This window comes from Gossypium raimondii, chromosome 7 (assembly GCF_025698545.1).
Source record: "Gossypium raimondii isolate GPD5lz chromosome 7, ASM2569854v1, whole genome shotgun sequence".
In the NCBI taxonomy this organism is placed as follows: Eukaryota; Viridiplantae; Streptophyta; class Magnoliopsida; order Malvales; family Malvaceae; genus Gossypium; species Gossypium raimondii.
Window position 1 is genome coordinate 24121076 of NC_068571.1, and position 25841 is coordinate 24146916.

At 33.0% G+C, this 25841-nt stretch overlaps 3 protein-coding genes and 1 non-coding gene across 7 annotated transcripts; 1 reads left to right on the top strand and 3 right to left on the bottom strand.

The window, feature by feature from the left end:
• Positions 1–1118: 1118 nt before the first annotated feature.
• On the bottom strand, positions 1119–5011 carry LOC105799084 (myosin-binding protein 2). Of its 4 annotated transcripts, none has more exons than XM_052633416.1 (4): positions 4426–5011; positions 3116–4302; positions 1978–2033; positions 1119–1880 (listed from the first exon to the last, which is right to left on the bottom strand). In XM_052633416.1, the coding sequence occupies exons 1-3, from the start codon at positions 5009–5011 to the stop codon at positions 2010–2012; spliced, it is 1797 nt and encodes a 598-aa protein (XP_052489376.1). In that variant the 3' UTR covers positions 1119–1880; positions 1978–2009. The 4 variants fall into 4 exon arrangements, with proteins under 4 accessions (XP_052489376.1, XP_012484904.1, XP_012484914.1 ...); XM_012629450.2 differs by having other exon boundaries at positions 1119–1885; XM_012629460.2 differs by lacking the exon at positions 1978–2033.
• LOC105799068 (probable LRR receptor-like serine/threonine-protein kinase At5g48740) lies at positions 4943–11451 on the bottom strand. The gene is made up of 17 exons (XM_012629432.2): positions 10930–11451; positions 10167–10710; positions 9631–10082; positions 9438–9555; positions 9289–9357; positions 9124–9192; positions 8976–9044; positions 8807–8878; positions 8650–8718; positions 8325–8560; positions 8040–8245; positions 7675–7801; positions 7509–7577; positions 7125–7314; positions 6924–7056; positions 6518–6731; positions 4943–5286 (listed from the first exon to the last, which is right to left on the bottom strand). The coding sequence occupies exons 1-17, from the start codon at positions 11003–11005 to the stop codon at positions 5090–5092; spliced, it is 2910 nt and encodes a 969-aa protein (XP_012484886.2). The 5' UTR covers positions 11006–11451; the 3' UTR covers positions 4943–5089.
• Positions 11452–13216: 1765 nt separating this feature from the next.
• Positions 13217–13298, top strand: TRNAS-UGA (transfer RNA serine (anticodon UGA)). Its single transcript has one exon. It is a non-coding gene; the product is annotated as a tRNA-Ser (tRNA).
• A 1463-nt stretch (positions 13299–14761) lies between these two features.
• Positions 14762–16560, bottom strand: LOC105799062 (60S ribosomal protein L13a-4). The gene is made up of 4 exons (XM_012629415.2): positions 16175–16560; positions 15821–15937; positions 15637–15724; positions 14762–15050 (listed from the first exon to the last, which is right to left on the bottom strand). The coding sequence occupies exons 1-4, from the start codon at positions 16444–16446 to the stop codon at positions 14907–14909; spliced, it is 621 nt and encodes a 206-aa protein (XP_012484869.1). The 5' UTR covers positions 16447–16560; the 3' UTR covers positions 14762–14906.
• Positions 16561–25841: the final 9281 nt, after the last annotated feature.

A 25841-nucleotide genomic window follows, 5' to 3' on the forward strand; every position in this document is an offset into this window, starting at 1 on the left:
CTTTCCATTTTCGTTTTTTCTTGCTATGCAGGTGAATCCATGGAGATTCGGCCAAGATTGGAGTTGCGGCGCTGTTGAAGATTAGAAACCCTAAGGTTTCTGGCGATTATGGGCCACCGCACATTGGGCCTGTGTTTTATTTTGGTTTGGCCCCCATTTTGTTGTAATTGGGCAGTTTCATTTGGGCCCGTTTATAATTTGTACCCGGGGCAAAAAATCGGGTATTACAGTATTCTTATTTAAGTGGCCAAAATGAAAGCACCTAAAAAGTTGGATGACCAACTAAGTAAGTTACTCTTTTTTAAATGTAAAATATGATTTCCCAAGTTGTGGTCTATTGGTCGGGTGTTTATCTATCCCAAGAATAACCTAAGTTCGATCATTATTGTACTAAAAAAAACATAAAACAACACATTTTTAAGCACACTAACAATAATTTATGGAAAAAATATGAAAAAAATATTTATTAAAATTAATAAAAATATTAAAATATTTGAATATTATCTCTTAATTAATAAAAAGTAATTCCGTAAATTATGATATCATCCCATCCCACCAAAGTAAACTTAATTTTCTCAAGATTTCAATCATTAATTTTCAAAACATATCAACTTTTCCATTAAAGAATGATATTCTATTAGAATCATATAATACAAATGCACCAAAAGTAGTGCCTAAATTCGGATGAAATCTCAAAACTTGTTTTTTTTTTCAAAATGTATTCTTATATTAATTTTTATAAAAGTTTACAAATAATTCTAAATAATTTTTTATCAATTTAATAATAATGATCTCGAATTATAAAAAAGAATAGGTCATAAAATAAATCTACCGTACTTAGCTACAAAATATTGCATTTACTTTTTGGTGAGCATAATATTTCCAGCTAAGGTCCCATTGCTAAGGGTAGGTTGGTAAAGGCCGAAAGCAAAAAGCTAAGAACTTTAAGGCTAAGACGTCCTGGTGCGCGGTTGGGTGCGGGGCAAGCAAAGGACATTGATTCATGTGTTGGTTTTCAGGCACATGAATGATGAAAAGATATGAATCAAGAAGAGCCATTCAACCATAATAATTTCCTAAACTTGGGCACACATGCATCCAATTCCCTTACTTTCGAGTAATAAATAAATAAACTATAATTTTAACATTTATCATTACAGTTTAGGATTCGAAGTCACAAATTTTAATCATTATGACTGCTATAGTGTTAGAATCAATGAACTACATCTTCACCTATGGTGGAATACTTCACTTCTAATCCTGAAATTACAGGGTAGAAGCTTAAGTCGACGTGATCCATCGGGGCTCAGGCAAATAAACAAAGTCAACCATGGAATTTAGTCCTAGCTCCCAACTACATTCTTCTAATCATAAAGATTGCATCAAGAAGATGGTGACCACATAATGTCAACTTTTCTTGTCCTTTTCTGTTTGTACATTTTCCTTTTCAAACAATAATTACATCCATAGGCAGCTCCTTGGCCTAACCCGTTGTACTCGAAGCCAAGAAAGATGACAAACCAGTGATCAAAGTTGGCCTTTGATTATTTATTTATAGGTGGGACCAACATTTGAGGGGTCAACCAGAGACAACTTTGAAGCTACTCTAATTCAATTGAAAGTAACATAATATTTAAAGGTTTACATGCATTTTTTTCAGCAGGCAAGGCATCAAACACCAACTAAATCAACTACCTTCCACACGCTAACTTCTATGTTTTACGGATTTTACCGACAACTTACGAACTAACTCGAAAGGGACTGGTGGCGAACCTTGGAGCAATTGGGATGATTTTTCCGAGTTGTGATAACAACTGTACCTGGCTTAGGCACTATCATCGATTTCAACCGATGCATTTCAGCTGCGTCTTTTAGTGGAGCTGAGCTGAAAGTACACGGATGGTTGTTAGCAACCATGAAAAAAATGGCTGAAAAAACATGACACAATTCTGACAACAAGATTCATGCAAGGCTTACAGTTGTTCTCATTTTCTGCAGAAGATTGAATGCTAATTAAACCCGGTTCTAACGACCTATATAAAAGTCCACCAACATTCAAGATAACAAAATCATTTAAAGCTCTTTCCCCTTAGTTGGAAGTTCACATATAAATAACAAGATATAAAAATTATCACCAAACTTGTTATTATATTACTCCCATTGTATTAACTTCATATGGTTGATCCCTTTTAATTCACCAAAGCAACAGCTTTCTTATGGATGATTTTTAAATGAAAAAAACAGCCTTAACATCATCCTAACAGCACACAATTTAGTTGACTTTGGAGGTGTTTTGACAACAAAAACCAGATATTATCTCGAAAACAACCCGTAAAATGGAATGTTAAAATATTCGCATAAGAAGTTCCCTACAGAGAAGGACCCTACACTTAATGATATTGGCATTAGACCTCAAAACACATCCATACTACCTAAACAAACTGAAGTCCTAAGCAAGGAATGATGTATAGATATCTAAGTTGTCAATAAGTTCTGTGAGAAAATAGTAGTGGAAAAATGGAAAACAACATTCTTCAAGATATATTTTCCGATCATCATCATCATGCAATTGACCAACAGAATTATACTTGAAGGAAGAAATGACTCTTTGGGATCACACAATATTGAATTTCAAAGAGTATTTTTTTCACTCCAACCCCATGAAAGCATAAAAAACACTCTTGAAATGCCTTCACGGATATGCTACTAAGGAAATAATAATAAATATGGCAGTATCATGCAACTGATGTTACGGAAAATTGCAACAGTCATTTCTCAATATTTTTATGCTTAATAAGTAGGGTTACATCCGAAAACTATGGTCAGTTTTGTCTTACACATATACTACGTTTACTCAGTTGACATTCACCCACTTGAGTTGTCCACTTTTCATGCAGATATGGCATAATGATTTTACAAAGATTCTGTATCGACACAAACTATCATGTTTTTGTTGATTGTATAGAAGAAAAACCGGATTCTTGATTTCTCCCTGCCAGGAGCTCAAAAATGGAAATTTGATGCAAGCATAACAGCAGATAGCTAACAAGCATGCAAACAAAAGTTGCCCTTGGTTTATAAAATGATAAACTGTCAAATTGAAATGTAACACTACCTTAGAGGATGGAGATAAAGGAGGTAAAGAAGTCAGTTGAACAGGCTCCTTTAGCCGCTGAAATTCTCGAAGCTGCTTCACCTGCTCCTTGATGAGTTTCAATAGGATATCTATCCTTTCCCTCTGATCTGCAAAGGAAGTCAGCTTCTCTTTTTCTCCTCCAACTATTTGTAGCCTCTCTGTAAGGTGTTCAATTTCAGCATCAATCTCCAGCCTTTCGTTACTGACTGCAGAACTCCTCTCTAAGTCATATAGAAAGGTTTTGTGGTCTGATGCAGAACCAATTGGCAGTTTACTTTTTTTACTATTCTCCTCCTTAGGACTTTCTTTGTTATCATCAATAACATGGACATCATAAACAGTTGGTTCCATATCAAATGTGGAATTGTGTAGATTTCTGCCTAGTGGCTCACCAAAGTCCGAATTTCTCTCAAGCTCATCTACACTTAAAGAAGTGCCACCAAAACTTGGGGAAGTTTTTCTTGTTATTGCTTGACATACTATGGTATCATCATCATCTTGTCCCTTTCCTTTCCCAGTTAAATTAACAACCACAGTATGACTTAATTTCTCAGATGATGGAGTGTCAAATTCCGAAGGCCAACTAGAACCTTTTCCCACTTCATTCTTCCTGGTGGATCCACTGTTTCCCATCAGCAACGGATCTTCACCTAATCCAAGTGAAACTGAAGGAATTTGTCCCCCTTTATTTGCATCGTGTCGAAAAAAATCACACTCCTCTGGCTCATCTCTACGTGTATCCATCTGCCTGTAAGCTTCAACTTCTTTCTCCAAAAGGTGATTCTCCTTCTCCCTCCCGACAAGGATCTCTTTTAGAAGGTTCATCTCTTCTTCATCATAAGCAATTTTTTCTTCTATCATCCTTTGATACTGCGTTGCTTCCATTTCTATCGATGCCTTATCCTCTTGTAGACGCAAAATCATTGCCATAGCTTCATCAGCAGCAGAAGCAGAAGCAGCCCTTTCTTTCTCCAACTCCAAATGTAAAGCAGCACATGCAGCTTTTTCTTCTTTTATAGCTTGTTCCAATATTTTGAACCGATTTGCCTCATCTCCGGTAACCTCAAATTTTTCATTAGTGTTACCTTTTCCCTCTACACTGCTCAGTTCAAAACCATGCCAGGTTGCCTCACTCAAATCATTGCCAGATTGAGTGTTTTTATCATCTAAAATGGCAGGTTTCACATAGGTCAATCCAAATGTAATGCTAATAAGAGAAGATCATCATTTAATAGTTCAATATTCAATGAAAACTTCATTAGATATCACATTAGATACGTTTTACTTACCAGGAAAACAATCTTCTATTCCACTAACTAGACCCCAATTTTCAATCATTGTTTCACCTCCATCAACAGATGAAGCATCTGCAACTGAGAAATTAGCAGACTTTCGATAGCCAAAAGCAGCTATCCTACCTCGTTGAACTTTAGATTTATGCTTCAGATATATACTTTTCTTCCCCTTGGCATCAGAACTACTCTTTTTTTTATTCACTATAGTTTGCAATCTTAAACCTGAAGGTGAAGTAGGACATGCTTCACCCAGCAATTCAATGGACTTGGCATCCAAATCCCAGTCTTGATCGTTGAACCAAAGTAAGTTAAAAGGGAACCTATTGAAAGGCAGTTTAAGAGCAGAATGAATGTTTGATACTGGGAATTGAATGAGAAGGTTATGCCAGCAGAGGTTGCTATTTTGGTACCCAAGAAACCCAGAACAAGGACAAGGCAAGTAAAGTCCAAAAACATGATAAAGTTTCCAAGCGAAAAACCCCAAGGTTGATCCACATAGAAGGACAAAAGCTAGAGCAAGGCCGACAAAGGCTCTTATAAGACCAATTAAGGTCCACCAAGTAAGTGTAGGGGAAACCATTACAACATGAAGAGCTCAAAAAAGGCAGAGAAATGGAACTCAAGTAGTAAAAGAAATACAATAACAACACGGAATTGATCAAACATCATGAAAGATAATAGTGAAGTTCAAACTCAATGAAAATTTCCAGCTGGAATTTTCTCGGCCCTGGGTTTTCCTGGAATGGGAAAGTGGTTGACTGTCTTGAAGAAAAAGTTGAAAGTGGAAACCATCGCCGCCTTTCACTTCTTGTCTGATGTTTCGGACAAAGATTACTGCTGTGTTTTTTGGAGGGTCTGTTGAGACAATATCAACAATTTTCAGTTTTCGGTACAAGTTACGTGTATTCAATATCAAACCAATATTTTATTGTAATTATGCTATTAATTTTGTATTATACATTTTTTTTGATATTTTCTTGAGACATTAATTTCATCATTTTTATTTCTTATATTTTTTAAATTTGAAAAATTGATATAATGTTATACATGTAATAATATATGTTTACTAAGTAGTAAAAATAAGTAGTCTAAAACTAAAATTTTAAAATTTAGACAAATCAAGTAAAGATTAAATTCAGGGAGATATGGAGGGTAATATTCCTATGGTAAGCCTCCCTGAGGAGGTACGGAGGGGTAACGGTGACTAAAATTAACAGTAAAATTTTAACTTTTTTAAGATACATATTCAAATATAAATGTTAGTATATAACTTTTAAATATATAAAAATTAAATTTTAAATATTATCATATGCTTATATTCAACAATAAAATAAACTAATTCCAATAATATAATAGAGTAGAAATCAATACTGACGAATCTTAGTATTAAGTAATGAGGATTTAATCAAAAAAATTTAAAGTTTTAATGAGAATTTCAAAAAATAAAAATTGATAGATCTAATTAAAACTTTTTATAACAAAAAAAATGGAGTTTTAATGAGAATTTTCATAAGGGAATAATTATTTTTTAAATTTAAAAACATAATTGAAAATTTCAAAAGCTGGCCTCTGAAACCAACAATCATCATTCAACATCTTCTTTGTCGGCTATGCGTGTACGGCCGTGCTCTAATTAACTATTGAATAGTCAAAATTTCTTTTGTTGAATCAATAATCAAGTCTATTACTCTAATAATTTTTTTTCTTCTTTTTGCAAGAAAAACATCCTTTTTCCACAGGAGAAATAATATAGCAGTAATTTTTTATTATTGGATGGTTGCTCCAAAATCCAGTATTTAGTTGAATATCAAGCCCCACTCACTGCTTTCAATTGATTTGCACATGTTGCAGGGACAGAAACATGTATGAAACATTGTGTCCGAACATGTTGGATGATTTGGCAAGTTTACCCAAACACACTACACTACACTACACTACACTATTATTGCTTGCCATTGACAGAATAGATACATATAAGCAGTCTTATACGATGTCTGTTTTTGAAACAACTATATATACCTCATCTCGTTTTAAATAGTGGGCAGGAAAAGTTTTCAAAGTTGGAATAGGGTTGATGTTGGTTAACCTGAGTGTCCCAAAGATGCAAGATATGCAAGCTGAAGACTGTAGGCTTCTTTCAGCTCACCCAACACTTGTGCAATAGTGGGTCTCCGTGATGCATCTCTTTCCACACACCGTACGGTGACTAAGGCTGCTTTTCTCATGCTTTCGACATCGAAGGTTCCCTTTAAGTTGTCATCCACTATCTCCAATGCACCTGCCTGCAAGTACGGCTTTGCCTGCGTTTAAGTCAAATATGAACCAGTTGCTTAGAGCTATGTTTCAGGATTTTGTATTAACATGCTTAAACTAATTAGCCTTCTTAAATCCATGACTCTCCAGTTAGTTGACAAATGCAACAACATCACACCTTCATGCTCCTTTTCATACACAAGAATAAGAAATTAAAAGGAAAAGGAAATTATGGTTACCCATAGCACTAAATTGAAGGAATCTGGAGTTCCGGAATGAGTCAGCGGTTCTCTTCCGCATATGAGCTCTAAAAGAACAACCCCAAAACTATAGACATCACTTTTCTCAGTCAGCTGTTGGGTGGAATAATACCTGCAGTTAATAAACGACATCAATGATGGTGTGCGGTGCAGTAAAGGCACAATTTAAGGAAGACATACTCGGGATCTAGATAGCCAGCAGTGCCCTTGACAACAGTGGTCACATGAGTTGCATCTGCCAGAGTTACTTGCTTAGAGAGGCCGAAATCGCAGACCTTCGCGTTCATCTCACAATCCAAAAGGATGTTACTGCACTTGACATCACGGTGTATGATTCTTGGATCGCTCCCATTATGCAAATAGTCCAGCCCTTCCAAACAATCAAGGCTCAATGATCAGAGGCAATAAAATGGTAATAGCATTTATTATGCCAAAACATTGGACCTCCTGCTGTTTCCACTTATAAATGTGAAAGTGAAACTATACCATTTCCGCAAACAAATATGGCATAAACTCTACACATTCCCTTAAGGGATTCCTTTAATACTAGACAATTAGACATACCTTTTGCAGCATCAACAGCTATTTTCAGTCTCCGAATCCAGCTTAAAGAAACTTTTTGACTATTCGGACCTGAAACAAACATCAAGAACAAGCTATAACGGTTTAAAGGACATGTAGCTAAAATTACAAAATGAAAATGTTAAATCTTTTATTCAGGAAAACATACCATACAGGTGATCTGCCAGTGATCCACCTGGTAGATACTCATAGACAAGTATCTGATGCTTCAATTCATGACAAAATCCTTCCAAGCTCACAAGATTTTGATGGTGAATTTGTGATAAGAGATGAACCTGCATGCAACCCTATGAACAATGAGGCAACTTTTGCAGGACCGATGTGACTGAAAATTAGATGTAGCAAGAAGCCAAACATCATACATAAACTAAAGAATCAAGCTCCAAAACATTAGATATAATAGACTGCATAGAGTCCTCCATTAAGATCACGAATAGAATACTAAGAAAATTAATGAGCTCCTACTACTTTATGGTTAAAGAAGAAAATCATAGAGAATTTTAGATGATAAACCTCGTTAATAAAAGAATCAGCTCCCAATTGAGTTTTATCAAATCGCACTTTTACAGCTACCGGTTTGCCATCTGATAGCTTTCCGAGGTAGACGGATCCAAAGCTACCGCGGCCTATAACTTCCTTAAAGTTATTTGTAGCTGCTTTTATTTCTTTGTAGGAGAAGATTCTTTCTGCATTCCAGTTTCGCATATCAATTGATGCACCTGAATATAAGAACAATGCGCGTATAAGAATCATGTTGCTGATTTCACGGTAACAACAATGTGAATAACTAGTACATACTTGTGGTATATGTCGCTTCAGTTTTCCTCTTATTTATGTACAGTAATACTAAAAGAGAAGTAAGGAGTAAAGCAAATAAGGTTCCCCCAGCTGCACCAAGTATAATTGCTAAATGCCTATGCGCCCTGTGCTTCCTATTGGTAACAATAGTAACTTGTGGTGTCTCGATTGAAGGATTTGACGAGACATCATTGCATGCCATTGTCGAGAAGGAAAGACACAAGTTTCCTGATGTTCTGTATGGAAGTTTATCTATCACGAACGATACATGAATAAATAGCTAGAGCCTAGAGAATAAAAGGAGAATATTATTTGAGTGCCATACCTAACTTCCAAACTTTCTCGATTCAAAGATAGGGGAAGGGTACCTTGAAGTTTGTTGTTCTCCAGATTCCTGGAGAACAGAGAACACAGTTTTTCATCAGGTGAAACAGAAGGCTGCGCTACGACAAACAAACTGCATATTTATCAAAATCACTTACAGTAGATGTAGATTCTTTAACTCTCCCAAGCTGTCTGGAACAATTCCTTGTAAACTGTTATTATGCAAGTCCCTTACATGTAGAAAAATAATAACAATAACAATAATGCAGCATTAGTTCAATTATCATTTATCATATAAAGAAACAACAACATAGGAAAACAGCTTACAGAACTCGAAGGTTAACCAAGCCGTTCATATCAGAACCAAAGGATGTAAGCTGATTGAAACTCAGATTCCTGAGAATTTAGTCAAGATTATATTATTAGTCCTGCTAGAAGATATGGTAACAAGTGAATACTTTTTGACGGACATTACAGTTTCTCAAGGTGCTGCAGGCTGCCCAGATTTTGTGTTGCTCCTGAAAGCGATGTGTTATGCAAATTCCTGAAAACCAAATCACAACATTTAGCAAGTGTTTATTTTGAGGATACCAGCGATATTAATAGTAAAAGAAACATGTTGCACAGCAAAAGGCATTACAGTATTTTAAGATCCAACAAGTCACCAAACGTTGGACTAATTGACCTCAAGTTGATGTCCGAAAGGTCCCTAAGACGATAACCCGGTATGAGTAGTTCTCTATGGTAAGACAAAGAAAATTACACAGTACCAGTTTAATAGGTACATACAATGATGTTACTGTACTTCCTTTACATTCAATATGATCCCATGGGGTTGGGACGCATGGGTCATCTTGCCACCCGAGATCAAAACCGGTAGCCTGCTCAATAACTTGAAGTGCTGAAACTGTAAGTTCAGGAAGAATGGAATCAGCACTAGACAGCGGAAAAAACCCATCAGATTTACAAAAGAAAATGTTACCTGTAGTTGAGGAAGTCTCAGGTGGGATATCGACAATTTCGTAAACCTCAAGTGCATTAATTTGAGGGTAGAATATGATGCTCCTAAGTGCAATATCCAGATTTATGATTCCCTTCTGCTTAAAATATAGAGTACTGGCTTCTGAGGTTCTTATAGTGAATTCTGATAGCTCAACGTCCCCGTTGATTAATATATCGAAAGAAGCAGACACGGGAAGGATGCTGGCAAAGTAGAGTACAATGTAGTAGTCCCCCAACTTATCTAGGGGTAAGTTATAATGTAACACATCCTGCCGTGCGAGAACTCGAGCAGTCTGCAACACATCCAAAGGAGGGCTCTCTTTTAGACTTGACAAATTGAAGCTAAGAGGAATGTTGAATCCAGGCGAGGAATGGAAGGGTGTATAACTTTGATCAGCATCCCAAATGCGGTCAAATGGGTCTACAGGGTACCTGTTTAATTCAGGTTAAATCACAGATATCCTGATATACAAAACAGAAGCCTTATATGGATAACGAATAATGAAATGCTTTTACCTCAAGGATCCGTTGGTGTAACCACTATTGATTCGATAACTTTTTCGAAGTGACTTGTTGGGAATATCTTCCATGCCACTTTGGTAAGCGCCTCGAGGAAGTGGTCGAACTTCGAGTGATGAAATAACAGGAGCTCCACCATCTGGAATAGCTTGCAAGCAAAATGAGAGTGTATCCTTACTCACTGGCCATAAGAACTCGTCGATCCATGGATCTTTGTGGGTTAGGTTCACTGTGCTAACTACAGCTCTGCCAAGAGACACCGAGAAAGCTGGAGGTTTCTCAAGTCCATCGTAGTTCTTATACACAAATTGAGCCCTCACAAGAACAATGGAGGACATATTCTCTACCGGGAACTTATAGCAATTGCGGCCTCGAGATTCCGGGAAAAATCGAAGTGCAATGCTGGACGAAGAGGAGGTACCTTCAGCATACTCAACGGTAGTTGTGTTGCCTGTGGTTATGAATGTATCATCTGACACCCATTTTATCTTAGATGAATCTACATAACTCTTTGCTCCACCACAAGATAAGCTCAAGAAACCTGTCTCGCAGAAAATCAAATGTAAATCCAACAAATTCAAAGCTTCAGCATTCTGTTTCTGACATTTTGTTAGATCATGTGTTCCATAGTGATATGAAGATCAGAGCTTTACAAGCAACAAGAAAATGATATTGAAAATTAAGAACTAAAGCAAATGTAGCAAAAACAGGCCATTGTAATTAGAGAAAGAATCCAAAAATCGAAACAAATTATGCATACCATCTTGATCACAGAAAGCAACAACCAAAAAGCCGAAGAACAACGTGAAGCTGACCCAGAAGAGCTTCAGGGCCATAGAATCCACTAGCGTCCTAAAATGAAGGAAATTTCTTAGAGTCCCTTAAACCCTTAATGTAAGGTTAATGGAATGGGATTAAAGGGTAATGATTGAATTTTGTCTCAGAAAGAAAGTTAAGGCATGCAAGTAGTGGAGGGGATTAAGGAGACAGGTGATAATGATAAAGGAGGTGGCAACACTGGCATTCATTATTATGGTTCTGGTTTGGTGATGATTTCTTGGTATGGTATATAATATGTAGGCACTCCAACGCCACTGACTGTAGCAGTAGTTGAAAGCAAAGCAGCAGAAAGAGCAAGGGAAAAAAATGGCAGCTGCTTCCTCTCTCTCTCTCTCTCTCTTTTCCTTGTGGACCAAAGTCGTTAAAATTTCAACTGGAAGTGGAAACCATGAATCATGTTATATCTTGTTGGCTTTTCGTATAATTTCGTTTTGGGCATTGCATTGCATGGTTTGAAGAGAGTTACAGAAGATGCCCCATACATATTGGGTAGTGAATGTGGAATTAAATTGAAATAGGTGGAAAGGTAATGCAAAGGATGGTTAGCGGACCCGCGTGAGTGCAATTATCACCTTTGCTTGCAAATTAATTTCCCACTCCCACAAATGTATCTTCTTCTTAAAGAAAACCAACCTGCTTTTTTACTTTCATAACCCAAAAACTCAAATATTGGTTTGGAGGAACCTAAAACAAAATGCACCAATGCCATGCATTTAGAAACTCTTTTCTTTTCTTTTTTTAATTTTGAGTATACTGTGTGATTGATAAAAAGATTAGATTTGAAGCAGCTATGATGAAATGTTTGAAGTTCTAATTTACTTTTAACTTAAGCCATATAGAGGAAAATGCCTTTTACTTTCCCTTTTGGTTAGAAACCACATTCATCTCCTTGTAATTCTTTCTTTCGCTTACATCTTACAAAATTCTTAAAAACACAAAATAAAATAAAATCATAAAAAAATAGTGCCACGGGACAACTTCTAATTTAATTTAATATTTTTCATAAAAAATATAAAAATCATAAAAATATGAAAATTGATATAAAAATATAAAAATATAATAAATTTTAATAAATTATAAAAATCTTAAAATTAATAAAACATATTTAAAACATTATAAAAGCTTATTAAAATTCTATAAAAACCATAAAAAAAAAGTATTAAAATTTATATAAACTTAAAAAATTTATAAAAAAAAAATCATAAAATTTTGAACTAGACTAGATCAGCCGGTTGGAATGATTAGACCAAAATCGACAAGGGTATCGGTTAGGATAAAGCCATTAGATTAGTTGACTTGAGAATCGGACGATTGAACCAATTTTTTTATTTTTAATGTTTTATTTAATTGAACTGGACTGATCAGTCGAATAGACAAATCGATGGTCTGACTTATTCGACCACCTGTCCGATTCTGAAAATCTTGATTAGAATATTTCATTTTGACATATGTTAATAGTTGGATAATAAAATTTTGGTTTGATAAAACTATTAAAAACTGAAAAATTGGTTCAACCGCCCAGTTCCTAAGTCAACCAATCTAATGGCTTTCCTTGACCAATATCCTTGTCGATTTCAAACTAACCAGTCCAATTCAAGTTTTTATGATTTTTTATAATTTTTACAAGTTTATATCAATTTTAATTTTTTAAAATTTTTTTTCTATTACGTTTCTTAAATAAGTTTTATTAATTTTATAATTTTTATAATTTTTTATGATTTTAATAAGTTTATATCAATTTTAATATTTTATTTTTATAGTTTTTCTTATATTTTATAACTTTTTCTTTTTTATATAATTTTTTATTTTTTTACAAAAAAATATTAGATTAAACCAAAAGCTACCACGCGTTGGCTATCAATTTGTTTTAAAGGTCAACTTAAGTAAGAGAAAAGCTTAATTGCATGCGAATTTAATACCGGATATAATTGATTTTTTTGCATTTTATTTAATTCAAATATTAGAAGATGTTGTTGACATATTGCATCTGGTCATACTATACTATTATTAGTAAAGGTTTCATCTTCTCCAGTTTCCATTTTTATTTCGTCTTGAAGGCCAACTCCCAAAGATGTATGTAAATCAACCTACCCTTTCTGCTCTGTCCAACTGGTGACAACACAAATTTTATTTTGGCAGTTATTACACTCCTCTCTTTAGGGTTGGGAGTTATGATTAACTTAATTTTAATGAATCCATTAATCAAGGTCGATATGTCCGAGTGGTTAAGGAGACAGACTTGAAATCTGTTGGGCACTGCCCGCGCAGGTTCGAACCCTGCTGTCGACGGTTTCCTTTTTAATTCACATTGTTGGTCACTCAACTTTCATAAATTTTCATTTTGGGCACAAAAAATTTAAAATTTGTAATTGGGCACTGCTATTAACAGAAACTTTCATTTTAATCACCCAACTTTAATAAATTTTCATTTTAGTTGCTCATTGTTAATTCAATGTTATTGTATACTTATTTTAGTCGCCCAATTTTAATAAATTTTCATTTTGGTCATTCATTTTACCTTTTAAAATTTAACTTATTTTTTCTTCTTTTATAATTAATTTGAATTATTTTCCAATAAAAGGAAAACTTGGGATTTTCTGAGTTTTTGTAGGAATTTTTTTATTTTTAATGGAAATAACTATGAATTATTATCCTATATATTGCTAGTGGAGTAAAAGATCATGTCTTTTTTAAAATATTTATTTTTTAATATTTTACTATACCTTTATAGAATACTTGTTAATCCCCGACCTTATTATTATGGAGTCTAAAAACTCGATTGGTTGTGTGCCAAATATTTTCCCATAATAAAATAATAATTAAAAAGACACTTGGTATCATCTTATACTTGTTTGTGGAGTTTTTACTCCATTGGAGCGAATAATTATCCAAAAACTAATTTATCTTTTTAATTATTTCTTTTAGAATTAATTTTAGTTTTCTCTGGTAAAAGAAAAACATGATATTTTATATTGAATTATCTGCGTAAAATGAAAACATTTTATCTTTTTAATTTTAGGTATTTTTAGAATTAATTTTTAAATTTTCTTTCTAGTAAAAAGGAAAAACCGGGTTTCATCATTAAAAAAAGATTTTACAATGAATTAAGTTACAAGGAAAACATGAGTTCAGTCCCCACAACTAAATAGCTCAAATTTCCTATAAAATCTCAGGAATTTTTTTTAAGAAATAAATAAATTTTAAAATGTGAATGAGTGACCAAAATGAAGACTTATTAAAATTAAGGTGACTAAAATGAGTGTACAACAATATTGAATTAACGGGAGTGACCGAAATGAGACTTATTAAAGTTGGATGCCTAAAATAAAAATATTAATTAACGATAATACCTACTTTGTATTTTTTTTTATTTTAGGTGCCGAAAATGAAAATTAAGAGACCAACTGTCTCATTTTTTTCTTTTTGTAAAGCAAAGCAAACATATCATCAGACGAGGGATTTGTGGAGGGATTTGGGAAGAGAAGTGGAGGGCGGAGCTTGTCTTCAAAGGAGGTGCATTTTTTTCCTCAGAACAGACAAAATCTGGGGTATTTACATCAACTATGTTGATAAGCTACCGTCCAACCAAACCTAGTCCAAGTACAAGGATTTGTGGAAATCGAACCCAGAAGATTGAGTCTTTCTAATGAAACGATCACAAACTTCAACTTCGGGCCGCTGTCTAATCTCCTCTTTCATGTAGATAGAACATTTTTTGTAGCAATCTAAATAATAGGAATTTAATGCACTCATTGGAGATAGAACATATGTGAAATACATTGAAAGGATAACTGTCAAAATTCAAAAATCCCGTACAGAATAAAACAGTGAAACCAAATCCCATACAGAAAGAACTTGAACAAAATTGTAAGAAAAAACTAGCTATCCACTACAAATTTAGTACTTAACGGGGTCAAGCAAGTCTAGTTGTGAACCAAGTTTCTCCTCAGCCGTCTTCTCAGCCTTTACCCTAAGCTTGTTCAGCTGCTTCTTCCTCTCATATGAAACCTGAGCCCTCTCCTTCCTCTTCTTCTCCAGCTCCTGAAGTCAAATCTTATTATTAGACAGTAGAAACATATTCTAAACACAATTTTATAATTTCAAGAAATAACCCTTAGTATAATACTGGGGGCATTTCCCATTAGATATATATTGACAATTCATTATGCACCAGATAGCCTTGTGCTGTTTGTGCATTGATACCAGTACTCGCAAGACTTACATATCAGAAGGATGATAAAACCAAAGCCCATTAGACCCACTAAAATGACAAAATGTATAACAATATGTGCATGGGGTTATAACAATATGTGCATGGGGTAGAATTTCGGATCTTTTTCCTTGGTGCCTAAGAAAATTCATACAGCTTTTAATCGATAACATCCTATCCTAAGAAGGTACTAATTCCTCTCTGCAGTTGTTTCACATACTCGTAGTTCCTAAAAGCACTGAGAAAAAAGAACATCCATGCCCAAGTTGATGGATGTTTTTCCTCAACAACTAAGCAAGCAAATATAAAGTTAAATCAACAAATTAAGCCATAGTTTAACCCCCCCCCCCCCCAACAGGGCATAGATTGATTAAAGGACAGTCAAGGGCAAAGCAGTGAATGATAAGATAAACTCACCCTGATGGTGTCGTAATGGTTCCATCCAACCTCTGATGACAAGCGGCCCAACAAGCAATACTTGTGCCCTTTCTGAAGCCTCAAGACCCTAATCAAAAGTTATAAGAAAAGATTAGAACAGAATCACGGGAATTGCAATAGCAATAGCAATAAAAATCAAAGAGAGTGTAAAACATAAACTTACTTAAGTGCATCAGGGATGACCATCCTCTTAATCTTATCAAATGGGGCAGGAATACCCTCATAAGCCTTCAAACGAGCGAGGGCAGCCGCTCCACGCTTAGTCTTATGGGGTATCATTCTACAAAATTCATGAACCTTAAATCTCATCAAACTCAAACATTCTTCTAACTAATGCTCAAAATGCAAGCAATTTACTATTTGGGTTTAGCTTCATTGCTCCGAAGATATAAACAAAACATAAATTTCGACAAACCCATTTCACTTGAGCTCCTCATTTTACAAAATCAGACCCAAAATAAAAAAAAAAGGAAAAAAAAATACAATGTAGATTAGACTGAGAATATTAAAGACTGACCCACGAACGGTGCGCCAGAAGATCTTGGCGGGGGCACGGAAATGGATGGGACCATGAGAAGGCTTGGTGTTCATGCGTTTGCGAAGGAACCGCATGTACTTCATCTTCTGTCGAACGAGTCCGCCCGACATGCAGATTTCCTCGCATCTGACAACGACAACCTTTTGGCCGTTGAGCAGCTCCTTGGCCACGATCGAAGCCAACCGTCCCAGCATGTGGTGGCGGGCATCCACCACCACTTTCTTTGCGCATATCCCTGATCCCGACACCATCGTCTTTACCTTAAACGTGCTTCGTTCTCTCTCCGAAAGAGCCGCTAAGCGAATTAGAAAGATGATTTATATACTAATCACAACAAATTTGCTAGGGTTTATTAGTAAGAAGAGTTATCCTTTGTTTGTAGTGTGATTCAGCGCGGTCAGATGTATTGGGTCTTGGCTACAGCCTAGAATAAGGATAATTGCCGGTACGCTTAATGTCAGATTTGGTACCTAAAATTTATCAAATCTTTTAATGTGGTATTTTACTTTTAAAATGTCTATTTTGATACCTATAATTTTCTATTGTTTATCAATATAGTACCTTTGACTTAGACCTGCGAAGGCCGGCCCAAAAGTTAGGAAGCTTTTGGTAAAAATATTAGACTTAAAAAATGAACTTGAACAAAAAAATTAAGCTCGTTTAAAATATGAGTCAGACTCTATCTTGAACATTCAAGATCCGAGCCTGGCCCATTTTTAAGTTTATAATATTTTATCTTATATTATTTTTATATATTATGTAATTTAGAACACATTAAAAAATAAACCTATACTAAATATATAATACTATTCTAATGTAAACATTAAAATAATATTAAGATGAATATATAAAACATTTCAATAAACAAAAAAATGTATAAAATTATTAAATATTAAAATAATATAATATAAATATTTTTTAAAATGTAAATATATATATATAGACTGGCCTAAATGGGCTTGGGTTAGTTTTTTGTAAATATGGGCGAGTTTGGACAAAATTTTAAACTCATATTTTGGGTCGGGCCAGACTTGGGCAAACATAAAGTATGTTAATATCATGCTTAGGCCCGACCCGTGAACACGTCTACTCTGACTAATGGTGTTAATTTATGACTTGTCAGGACACATAGACTAATAGTAAGATGCCACGTGACAGTGTTTGTAAGAAAAAGGTCAAGTCAAGGGGACCTAAAATATAATTGTACTATTTTTATTTTAAAGGTACAAAAATAAATATAATAATAATAATAAACCTTTAAATATCATATAAAATATATTTAATTTAACATAACTAATAATATTTTAAAAAACATAATTAAAAAATGAAAATCCAATTTTTTTCTTTCTCCTTCATTTTTTTCTCCTCTCCTCATTTTCTTTATTTTCCCCTTAATTTCCTTTAATTTCTCTCCATTGTCTTTTCTTTGTTCTTCATGTTCGTCCTTAAATAAGGAAGAAAAATCCAAAATTTATGTTTAAACATTTAAATTTTCCATTAAGATTTGCAAACAAGATCAAATTTCAAATGAAAAATTAATTTTCATGACATTATTTATTAATCATTTATTAATAAAACTATCAAAACCAAAACAAAATTTTCATAAAACACTAAACCAAAAACAATTCATAAAACACTAAAATGAATTTCAGAACCCTAACAAACATATACAAACAAACACCATGTATATCTAATGGTGAGAAAGACCTCATTAGGGATCTTAAGAAAAGGATTACAATTGCTCAGGCCCTAAGTACAGATACATGTGGTTGGAAATTTCACACACAAAAAAAAGGAAAATTTCTTGAACTCTAGCACAGAGTTTTCAAGTCAAAGAAATAAGGAAAGTTTATTAGTCATTTTGGAACATTTCCCTAACACCTTTTCCATCAAACTTCTTGGGCTTGCATCTCTTCAATTCTAAGAAATGTCAACACCGAAGAAATGGTGACGATCGAGGAAAAAGATTGACTCGACAATCGTGAAACAAAGAACTGCAAGCTCAACAAACTTGATGGGACAACTATTGATCTTGATCAAACCAGTTAGATAAGATTGATCGAAGGTTGTACATCGATTGAATGACAATGAGGACTAAGGTTATTCATGAAAGAAACAAGAGAGTAAAAAAGAAGAAAAGAAGAGAAAGAGAAAGAAAGAGAATGTAAAAACTTTTACTTCAATTACTTTAATAAAAATAGATTTCACAATTTCTTATCAACCCATTCTTTAAATTGTCATTAGTTTTTAATGTTTGTTATTGTTTTTGGGCTTAGGAATTTAGTTTATTAATAACCTTGAGAATGAAAGTGACTCAATTTTAACTAACAAATTCACAACTAGAGTTTTTTAAGTTAGATCGCATGCTAACACTACATCAATAATCGTGAAGTCGTCACAAATAATAGAAATCAATCGGTCAACTAATTATCTAATTAACAAAGAAATTATTCTAAGTTATCAAATAACAACTCAAGATTTAACAAACTTGAACAACTGTAATTAATCCAAAATACATGCAAATATTAATATAACAAATAAAATATTAAGAGTAATTAGATCTCACAAACTTTAAAGAAACAAGCTTTAATTAACCTTCGACTAGAAAAGAAGGTTTAAAACTCATAAAAAACATAAAACCAAGATAAAACTAAGAATGGTTATCCCCCCTATTTCAACTTAATAATATATATTTATAGGGAAAAAATAATATGATGAAGAAAATACAAAAGTGCCTTTGATTACATAAAGTAGAATTCTTCTTCGCGTCAGACTTTCAGGCCGTTTTTAGGAGCTTTCTTGACATTTTTTTGCTAGAATCATGAAATAACTTTAGCTAGATATTTCAATTCTATTCAAATCATCATATTATGGACCCAAAAAGCGGAGGTTTGTAGATCAAGTTATGGTCAAAATACTAAAACTACACTATGTTAAAAATTCAAACCACAAAAACTACCAAAAATAAACTTTAAGCTCCTTTTTCTTCAATTATTCCCTAAATCAATAATAAATATAATACAATTAATATAATTAAGAATATAAATAGCATAATTCAATGATAGAAATATCACAAACAATTAGAAAATTACGCACTTATCAAATTCCTCCACACTTGAACCATACTTATCCTCAAGCATGAAACTAATGCGGATGAAAATGCAAATGTAACACCCCTTACCCGGTCCGATCACCAGACTCGAGTTTCAGGATGCTACTACAGTTATCGAAACATTCACATGCAAATCATAACATTTAATTCAATTTAAATCATCAAGTTGTTCTAAATACATGCATAATAGAAGTTATGAACCAAACATAGGCTAATTCGAGCATACAAACATAGTTTAATAGATTTAAGCATGATTAAGGACCAATCTGAAATTTTCAAAATTTAAAACTAGGTATTGATACAAAAGGAACAAGTACTGGTATTTTTATCAAATGTATCGATACCATTTTGACATTATGCCATATTCAAAACACTGTTCATTTTGGTCAATTATCAATACTTTGGTCTCTAGTATCGATACTTTTACTTAGATGGTCAAACTTATAAGTTTAAAAGTTCATTTCATACCCAAATCAACTACCATATTAAGAATGCATACAAACACACACACAACAACTACATGAACTTATTTAATACATCCCAAACAAACATAATTCAGCCATTCAAACACATTCCTTCAATGATACTTTGACATACACACCCGTCTATACATGTTATACCAAAGTGTTAAGCATAAGTTTAATATATATATATATATATATATATATATATTCATCCTTATTAACCAATGAACACCAAACAAGTTCTCCAAAGCATTTCATCATGGACATATATACTCACATACAATTTTCATCAATTACAAAACATACACTTTTCAAAATTCAAATAAATGTATGCACCTATCAAGGGCTAAGTGCATACTATGCCCCATTCAACATATATATACATGCCATTCCATCATGAATCCAACATCCACTTCCACCTAACAAAACACATACATACACGCGCATGCGCGCGCACACACACACACATATGTGAACATATCCTTAAACATATTAAAAGTAAATGATTAATTTCATATGGATCAAGACCATTTACATTCAAGAGAAGTTCTTGTTTAACATTCAACCTATGTGAATTTATAACTCTTTATACATGCCAAAATATTATATATCTCCCTTTTAAAAAAACTAATTCAACATTTCAAAATTTTGGTATTTTCCAATCAGCTAACCAATATGCCTCAATAGGCACCAAAACATACCAAAATCACTTATTCAAATGTAGTCTATACTTTCATACTTTCAAACCATTCCGTATCAACATATACCATAATTCAAATATTACCCAAGTGCAAACTAAACTATATAACCAAGGTAAACATATATAAGTACACCTATATACATGCCACAAAATCGAGCTTTAAATGATAAAAAGACTACCGAATCAATACCGAGATAGTGTGAGCTTTTTTATTATTTGCCTAACACGTTCCAAAAGTTAGTGATCTACAGAAAAAGGGAACCAAGGTAAACATATCAAATACTTAGTAAGTCCATATGAAATTAACTAAACATGCCTTGCCATTTCAACTAGTTAAAGTAATTTGAAACACAATTGTACAAAATATGACACTCCTTTGGCATCCTTATGCATACATATAAAACTTCACAAATTCACCACAAGGTTAGTTTATTTCTAAAATAAGATCATATTGTCCAATTCATATGCAAGTACAATCATGCCATTCAACTTTGCTCATTTATAAACATATCAATCTCATAACTTAGTACAATTTAGCCTAACATAACATTTTACAATATTAAGATGAGTTCAACGTATAACAGAGTAACATATCCTTATAACATGTAATATATTATTCAATATTTTACTGTTAGTATCATTTCTTCATCATATAACTAATTGAGTGTGTGATTCGTATCATTTCACTAGCATTTCTCTTTTTTATTATTCCAGTAGCTCGATGAACTATAATAAATAGATTCAGATACACGGCTAATTACACCACACCAGAATGCTTGAAAGAGCTCAAACTGCAACACACCAGAGCACTGAAGTGAAAAGCCCGTAGGCATTATATAATCGGTATCAATACATCCCTCCACCACACCAGTATAACTCAGTAATCCACAACAAATGCTAGATTTCGTTATAATCACTAATATATCCGTATCAACACATATATCCCGTACAACACACAATAACCCTATTGGCATGCCAATCATATCCTATCTTTTAATATGTTCACTCGGGCATTACGATCCCAGCAACCATATGCACACTTTTCACTTTTCAAATAAAAATCCGTTTACTATTTTAACCTTATAACATCATCCTAAACATACTCTCCAATCATATAACAATGTCACATTCATTCGATATCATGTATTTATCAATATTTTCCATTTAATTTATATTTTATGACTATTTTAACCTTATAACATCATCCTAAACATACTCTCCAATCATATAACAATGTCACATTCATTCGATATCATGTATTTATCAATATTTTCCATTTAATTTATATTTTATGATTCATCCATTTGATGCCAAAAGACAATAATTACATAACAATTCAAACTATAACTAAAACAATATAATATAAACATATTATGAATTAATAAATTAAGTCTCATATGAACTTACCTAACCAAAACAGCCACAAACACGACTTTGAGGGCCTATCCGTAATTTTTCTTTTTTCGTGCTTATCTACCGATTGGTTCAAATCCCAATCTATAATATAATGTAATTTAATTTATCAATTTCAAACATCTCAAAATAACATATTGTAATCGTATAATAATTAAATTTCATTTTTCAAATGTGCCCTAAAATTTTACATTTTATTCAATTTAGTCCCTAAAATCGAACTTATCATATCTTTCAAATTTGAACTCCAAATTTTAAACTCGATTCAATTATGTTCATATACAACCTCTTATTATCACAATTTACAAAAAAATTCATACCAATTTCAATATATTCACAATTTAGTCCCTAACTCAAAACTAACAAAATTTATTTAATAAAGTAATCATAATTAATTTCTAAGCTTCAAAATATACAATAAACATTCAAAAACTTCAAATAACATCAATGGAAACTTTTAAAATCTTTAAAAAATTTTAAAATAGAAATACAAGTTAACTGGACCTAATTGCAACGATTTCAAAAACATAAAATTTACTAAAAACTTATTAAAACTCACTCACCATACAAAGATGAGAGCTTAGACGAATTCATGGCTTCCATTCGGTGGTGAGAGTGAAAGAGATGAAGTGAAAATGGTCATCTTTTACTTTTTTTATGTTTTAAGTTATTTTAATCTAATTTTAATATTAAATTAACATATAGTATGATAATAAATCGTGCATTAAACCATCCACTATAATTAATATGGGCTAATTGCCTCATACTTAAGAGGTGCTCATGGGCCGGGTCGGGCCGGGCCCATAAAAAATTTTGGCCCGGGCCCAGCCCGACCCGAAATATGGGCCTGAAATTTTGCAGCCTAGCAGGAAAAAATCATAAGCCCGGTAGGGCATTTTTTAATAAATACCAAAATTTATTTTAAAAATTTAAAAGTATTTTAAAATTAAAAAATTTAAAAGTATTTTAAAAATATTTTAAAATTTAAAAATTTAAAAATAAATATATTTATTATATCGGGCCTGGTCGGGTTGAAAGGCCAAAAAGTGGTGCCCGAGGGCGGCTGCTTTCTAAACAGCCTCATTTTTTGCCCAAGCCCATATTTTGGGCCTATATTTTACCCAAACCCTTCCATATTTTGGTGGTAGTCGGGCCGGACAGGCAGTAGGTCGAGTTCGGCCGGCCCATAAAAATTTCGGACTGGCTCGAAATATGGGCTGAAATTTTGCCTGTGCCCTACAGAAAAAATCATAAGCTTCGGGCCCTACCGCCCATTTTTAATAAATACCAAAAATTTATTTTAAAAATTAAAAAGTATTTTAAAATATTTTAAAATTAAAAATTTAAAAATAAATATATTTATTATATCGGGCCGGGCCGGGCCCGGGCCAAAAAAATGGTGCCCGAGTCCTGGCCTGTTTTCTAAACGGGCCTCGTTTATTTGCCCAAGCCCATATTTCGGGCCTATATTTTTACCCAAACCCTCCCATATTTCGGGCGGGCCGTCGGGCCGGGCCGGGCCGCCTGGCCCATGAGCACCTTTACCTCATACACCCTCTAACTATAATTTTATAATTATTTAGTATATATATACTAATAGCGATTAATTTTTGCATCTTTTATGATTTAATTTTTTTCCCTTAATTAACTAACCAAACGCCAAAATTTCTAGACTAAACTTCAATCCACTTATATAATAACTTCATAAATATTCAATAATAACATTTATGAGCTTGGTTTATGGAAAAGAGGCCCCAATACCTTATTTTCCAAAACCACTAACTTTCAATACACACTTGTACCTTGACTAACTGTCCAATTATCAAAATTATCATATCAAAATTCAATAAAACACTATAATAAACTCGTAAATATTATTAAATAATATTTACTAACTCGATCATCAAAATACAGAGTTTCGAAACCGCTGTTTTTTGTACCATTGAAAAATTAGCTGTTACAACAAATGCATATGTGACCTAAGAAAATACTTAACTTAAATTGACAATTAAAAATATCGTTATATAATAATGGAACAAGCAAACATGCTTTCATGAGCACATTCAAAATTCTATATGTTAAATAAAATATAGCAATAACAATAATTTATACAATTAGGAAGAATTAGAAAAAATAGAACTTCGTGCTCGTGTGTGGTTGTCTTCCCTAATAATATGCTACGTATAAGAGATATTAGAAAAATCATGAAAATATTTTCAAATTTCATCATGCTTTCAAAAGTCATTAGGTTTTCAAAATCCACAATTTTAATTGAGCATAAAGTATCGAATTTCTTTGAACGCGAGTGCAGATGACAACCTAAGCACCTAACCTAAATTACCTAGTTAATCGAACCTAAACAGTCTTCGACTTTACTCATATCTACATCAACGAAATATACTAGGAAACACCAAACCTTTTGACATGAAGGTAAATGACAATCAAACACCTATCTTTGGTTACTCAGTCGGGCCACTAGTTCTTTTTTAAGCTCATGAAGTAGATAACAAAGTAATCAATTCTCATGCTTATTATCAAGATTATCCAATTGAGCACATCCATCAATATTCAGTCCAATACTCAAGCTCGAAACATATCAAAAATTCACCTAGATCATTCTTTGTAAGCATGTTTCAATCCATATAATTCTCTCAAAAATTCTAAAATCGATTATAAAAAGCATATCAATAGAAAATAACAATGAATTAAGACCATATGAAGCATCTATTATTCTAACAAACATCCTAACAACATAAATCAATGTTGCAAATTCTATATAAAGTCAACATTTAAGTTTCAAAAATATTCATTACAACAAATTTACAAATCTCAAAGGCATATAAAAATAATTCGACATCTCATCAAGTTAAGATTTCAAGCAAATTGCATGCATCACGCAAAATCAAAGAAATAAAATATGCAAAAATTTTAAAAATTAAAAATTCATGCAAACTAAATTGACTCAATTCTCCCACACTTTAATTGAACATTATCCTCTATGTTCCAAAAGTAAGTGAAGAAATAGAAAACTTCTCTATTAATGCGCTCAAAAAATATATTGAAGTAGACCTATTATTTGTTCCTCTCGAAGCATCAATGACTTGTTCTATCAAGTGGAGTGATATTGAGTGTAGTTCAAGAATTAATTTCATAGCCACTTATATCTCTATTGTCCATGTGTTCAAACAAATAAGTCCAACAACAACGAGAATATAGTGAGAGAAAAAAAATCAAATAACAAATTAAAATGGTTGACCAAATTTTGTCTTTAACTACGTTCGATAATTCAAATATGAAAACAATGTTAGATTCGCATTCAACCATAGAAATAATTGAAATTCAGATATGTTATGCATAGTTTCAACTTAAATTCTTAGTTCCCTTACGTCTGATTTTTGGGTAACTCAAAAATCTTCAATTCAAATATAAATTTGGCTTTAAATTTATAATCTAGGGACCTCAAACTATCCAAAAAGCATAACTATTATCCAAAGTTCTCATAAATTTCTCATTAAGATTCCTAAAACTCAGCAATGGCCACTTAATCATATCTTAACCAAACTTTGTTCTAGCTTGTTTCCTACTCAACCCATTACATTCTAAGCTTATTTCCAACATAATTCAAGCTTAATAACAACTAAACATACATGATCAAAGCTCCCTCTTTCTAGATTCTCTAAGTATTGTTTTTTTAATTTAATCCTTAAATTAAATGACTTTTACATAACTATCATTCTAAGCTAGAAATCTAACAAAAATACAAAGGAAAAAACACTGAACTTTTGCAATTGAACCCATGGCAATGGAAAAGAACTAGAGAATTTTCTTCTGTTTTTCTTTTGTTGTTGCCGTTTGAAGAAGATAAAACCAAGGCCACTTCTTTCATCTTTATTTTTTTTTTCATATTATTATTAAACCAAATTCCTTAATCTAATGGTGGAGATTTGTGTAGGAAAT

Coding starts and splice junctions, on each gene's coding strand:
- LOC105799062 (XM_012629415.2), bottom strand. CDS start 16,446: ATGGTGTCGGGATCAGGGATATGCGCAAAGAAAGTGGTGGTGGATGCC. Junction 15,938..16,174: donor TTCTGGCGCACCGTTCGTGG/GTCAGTCTTTAA, acceptor TGAATTTTGTAG/AATGATACCCCATAAGACTA. Junction 15,051..15,636: donor ACCATTACGACACCATCAGG/GTGAGTTTATCT, acceptor ATTTGACTTCAG/GAGCTGGAGAAGAAGAGGAA.
- LOC105799068 (XM_012629432.2), bottom strand. CDS start 11,005: ATGGCCCTGAAGCTCTTCTGGGTCAGCTTCACGTTGTTCTTCGGCTTT. Junction 9,193..9,288: donor TTGTTGGATCTTAAAATACT/GTAATGCCTTTT, acceptor TTTGGTTTTCAG/GAATTTGCATAACACATCGC. Junction 7,802..8,039: donor CTGATTCTTTTATTAACGAG/GTTTATCATCTA, acceptor GGTTGCATGCAG/GTTCATCTCTTATCACAAAT.
- LOC105799084 (XM_012629444.2), bottom strand. CDS start 5,011: ATGGTTTCCCCTACACTTACTTGGTGGACCTTAATTGGTCTTATAAGA. Junction 4,303..4,425: donor AATAGAAGATTGTTTTCCTG/GTAAGTAAAACG, acceptor CTGCCATTTTAG/ATGATAAAAACACTCAATCT. Junction 1,886..3,115: donor CTTTATCTCCATCCTCTAAG/GTAGTGTTACAT, acceptor GTGTACTTTCAG/CTCAGCTCCACTAAAAGACG.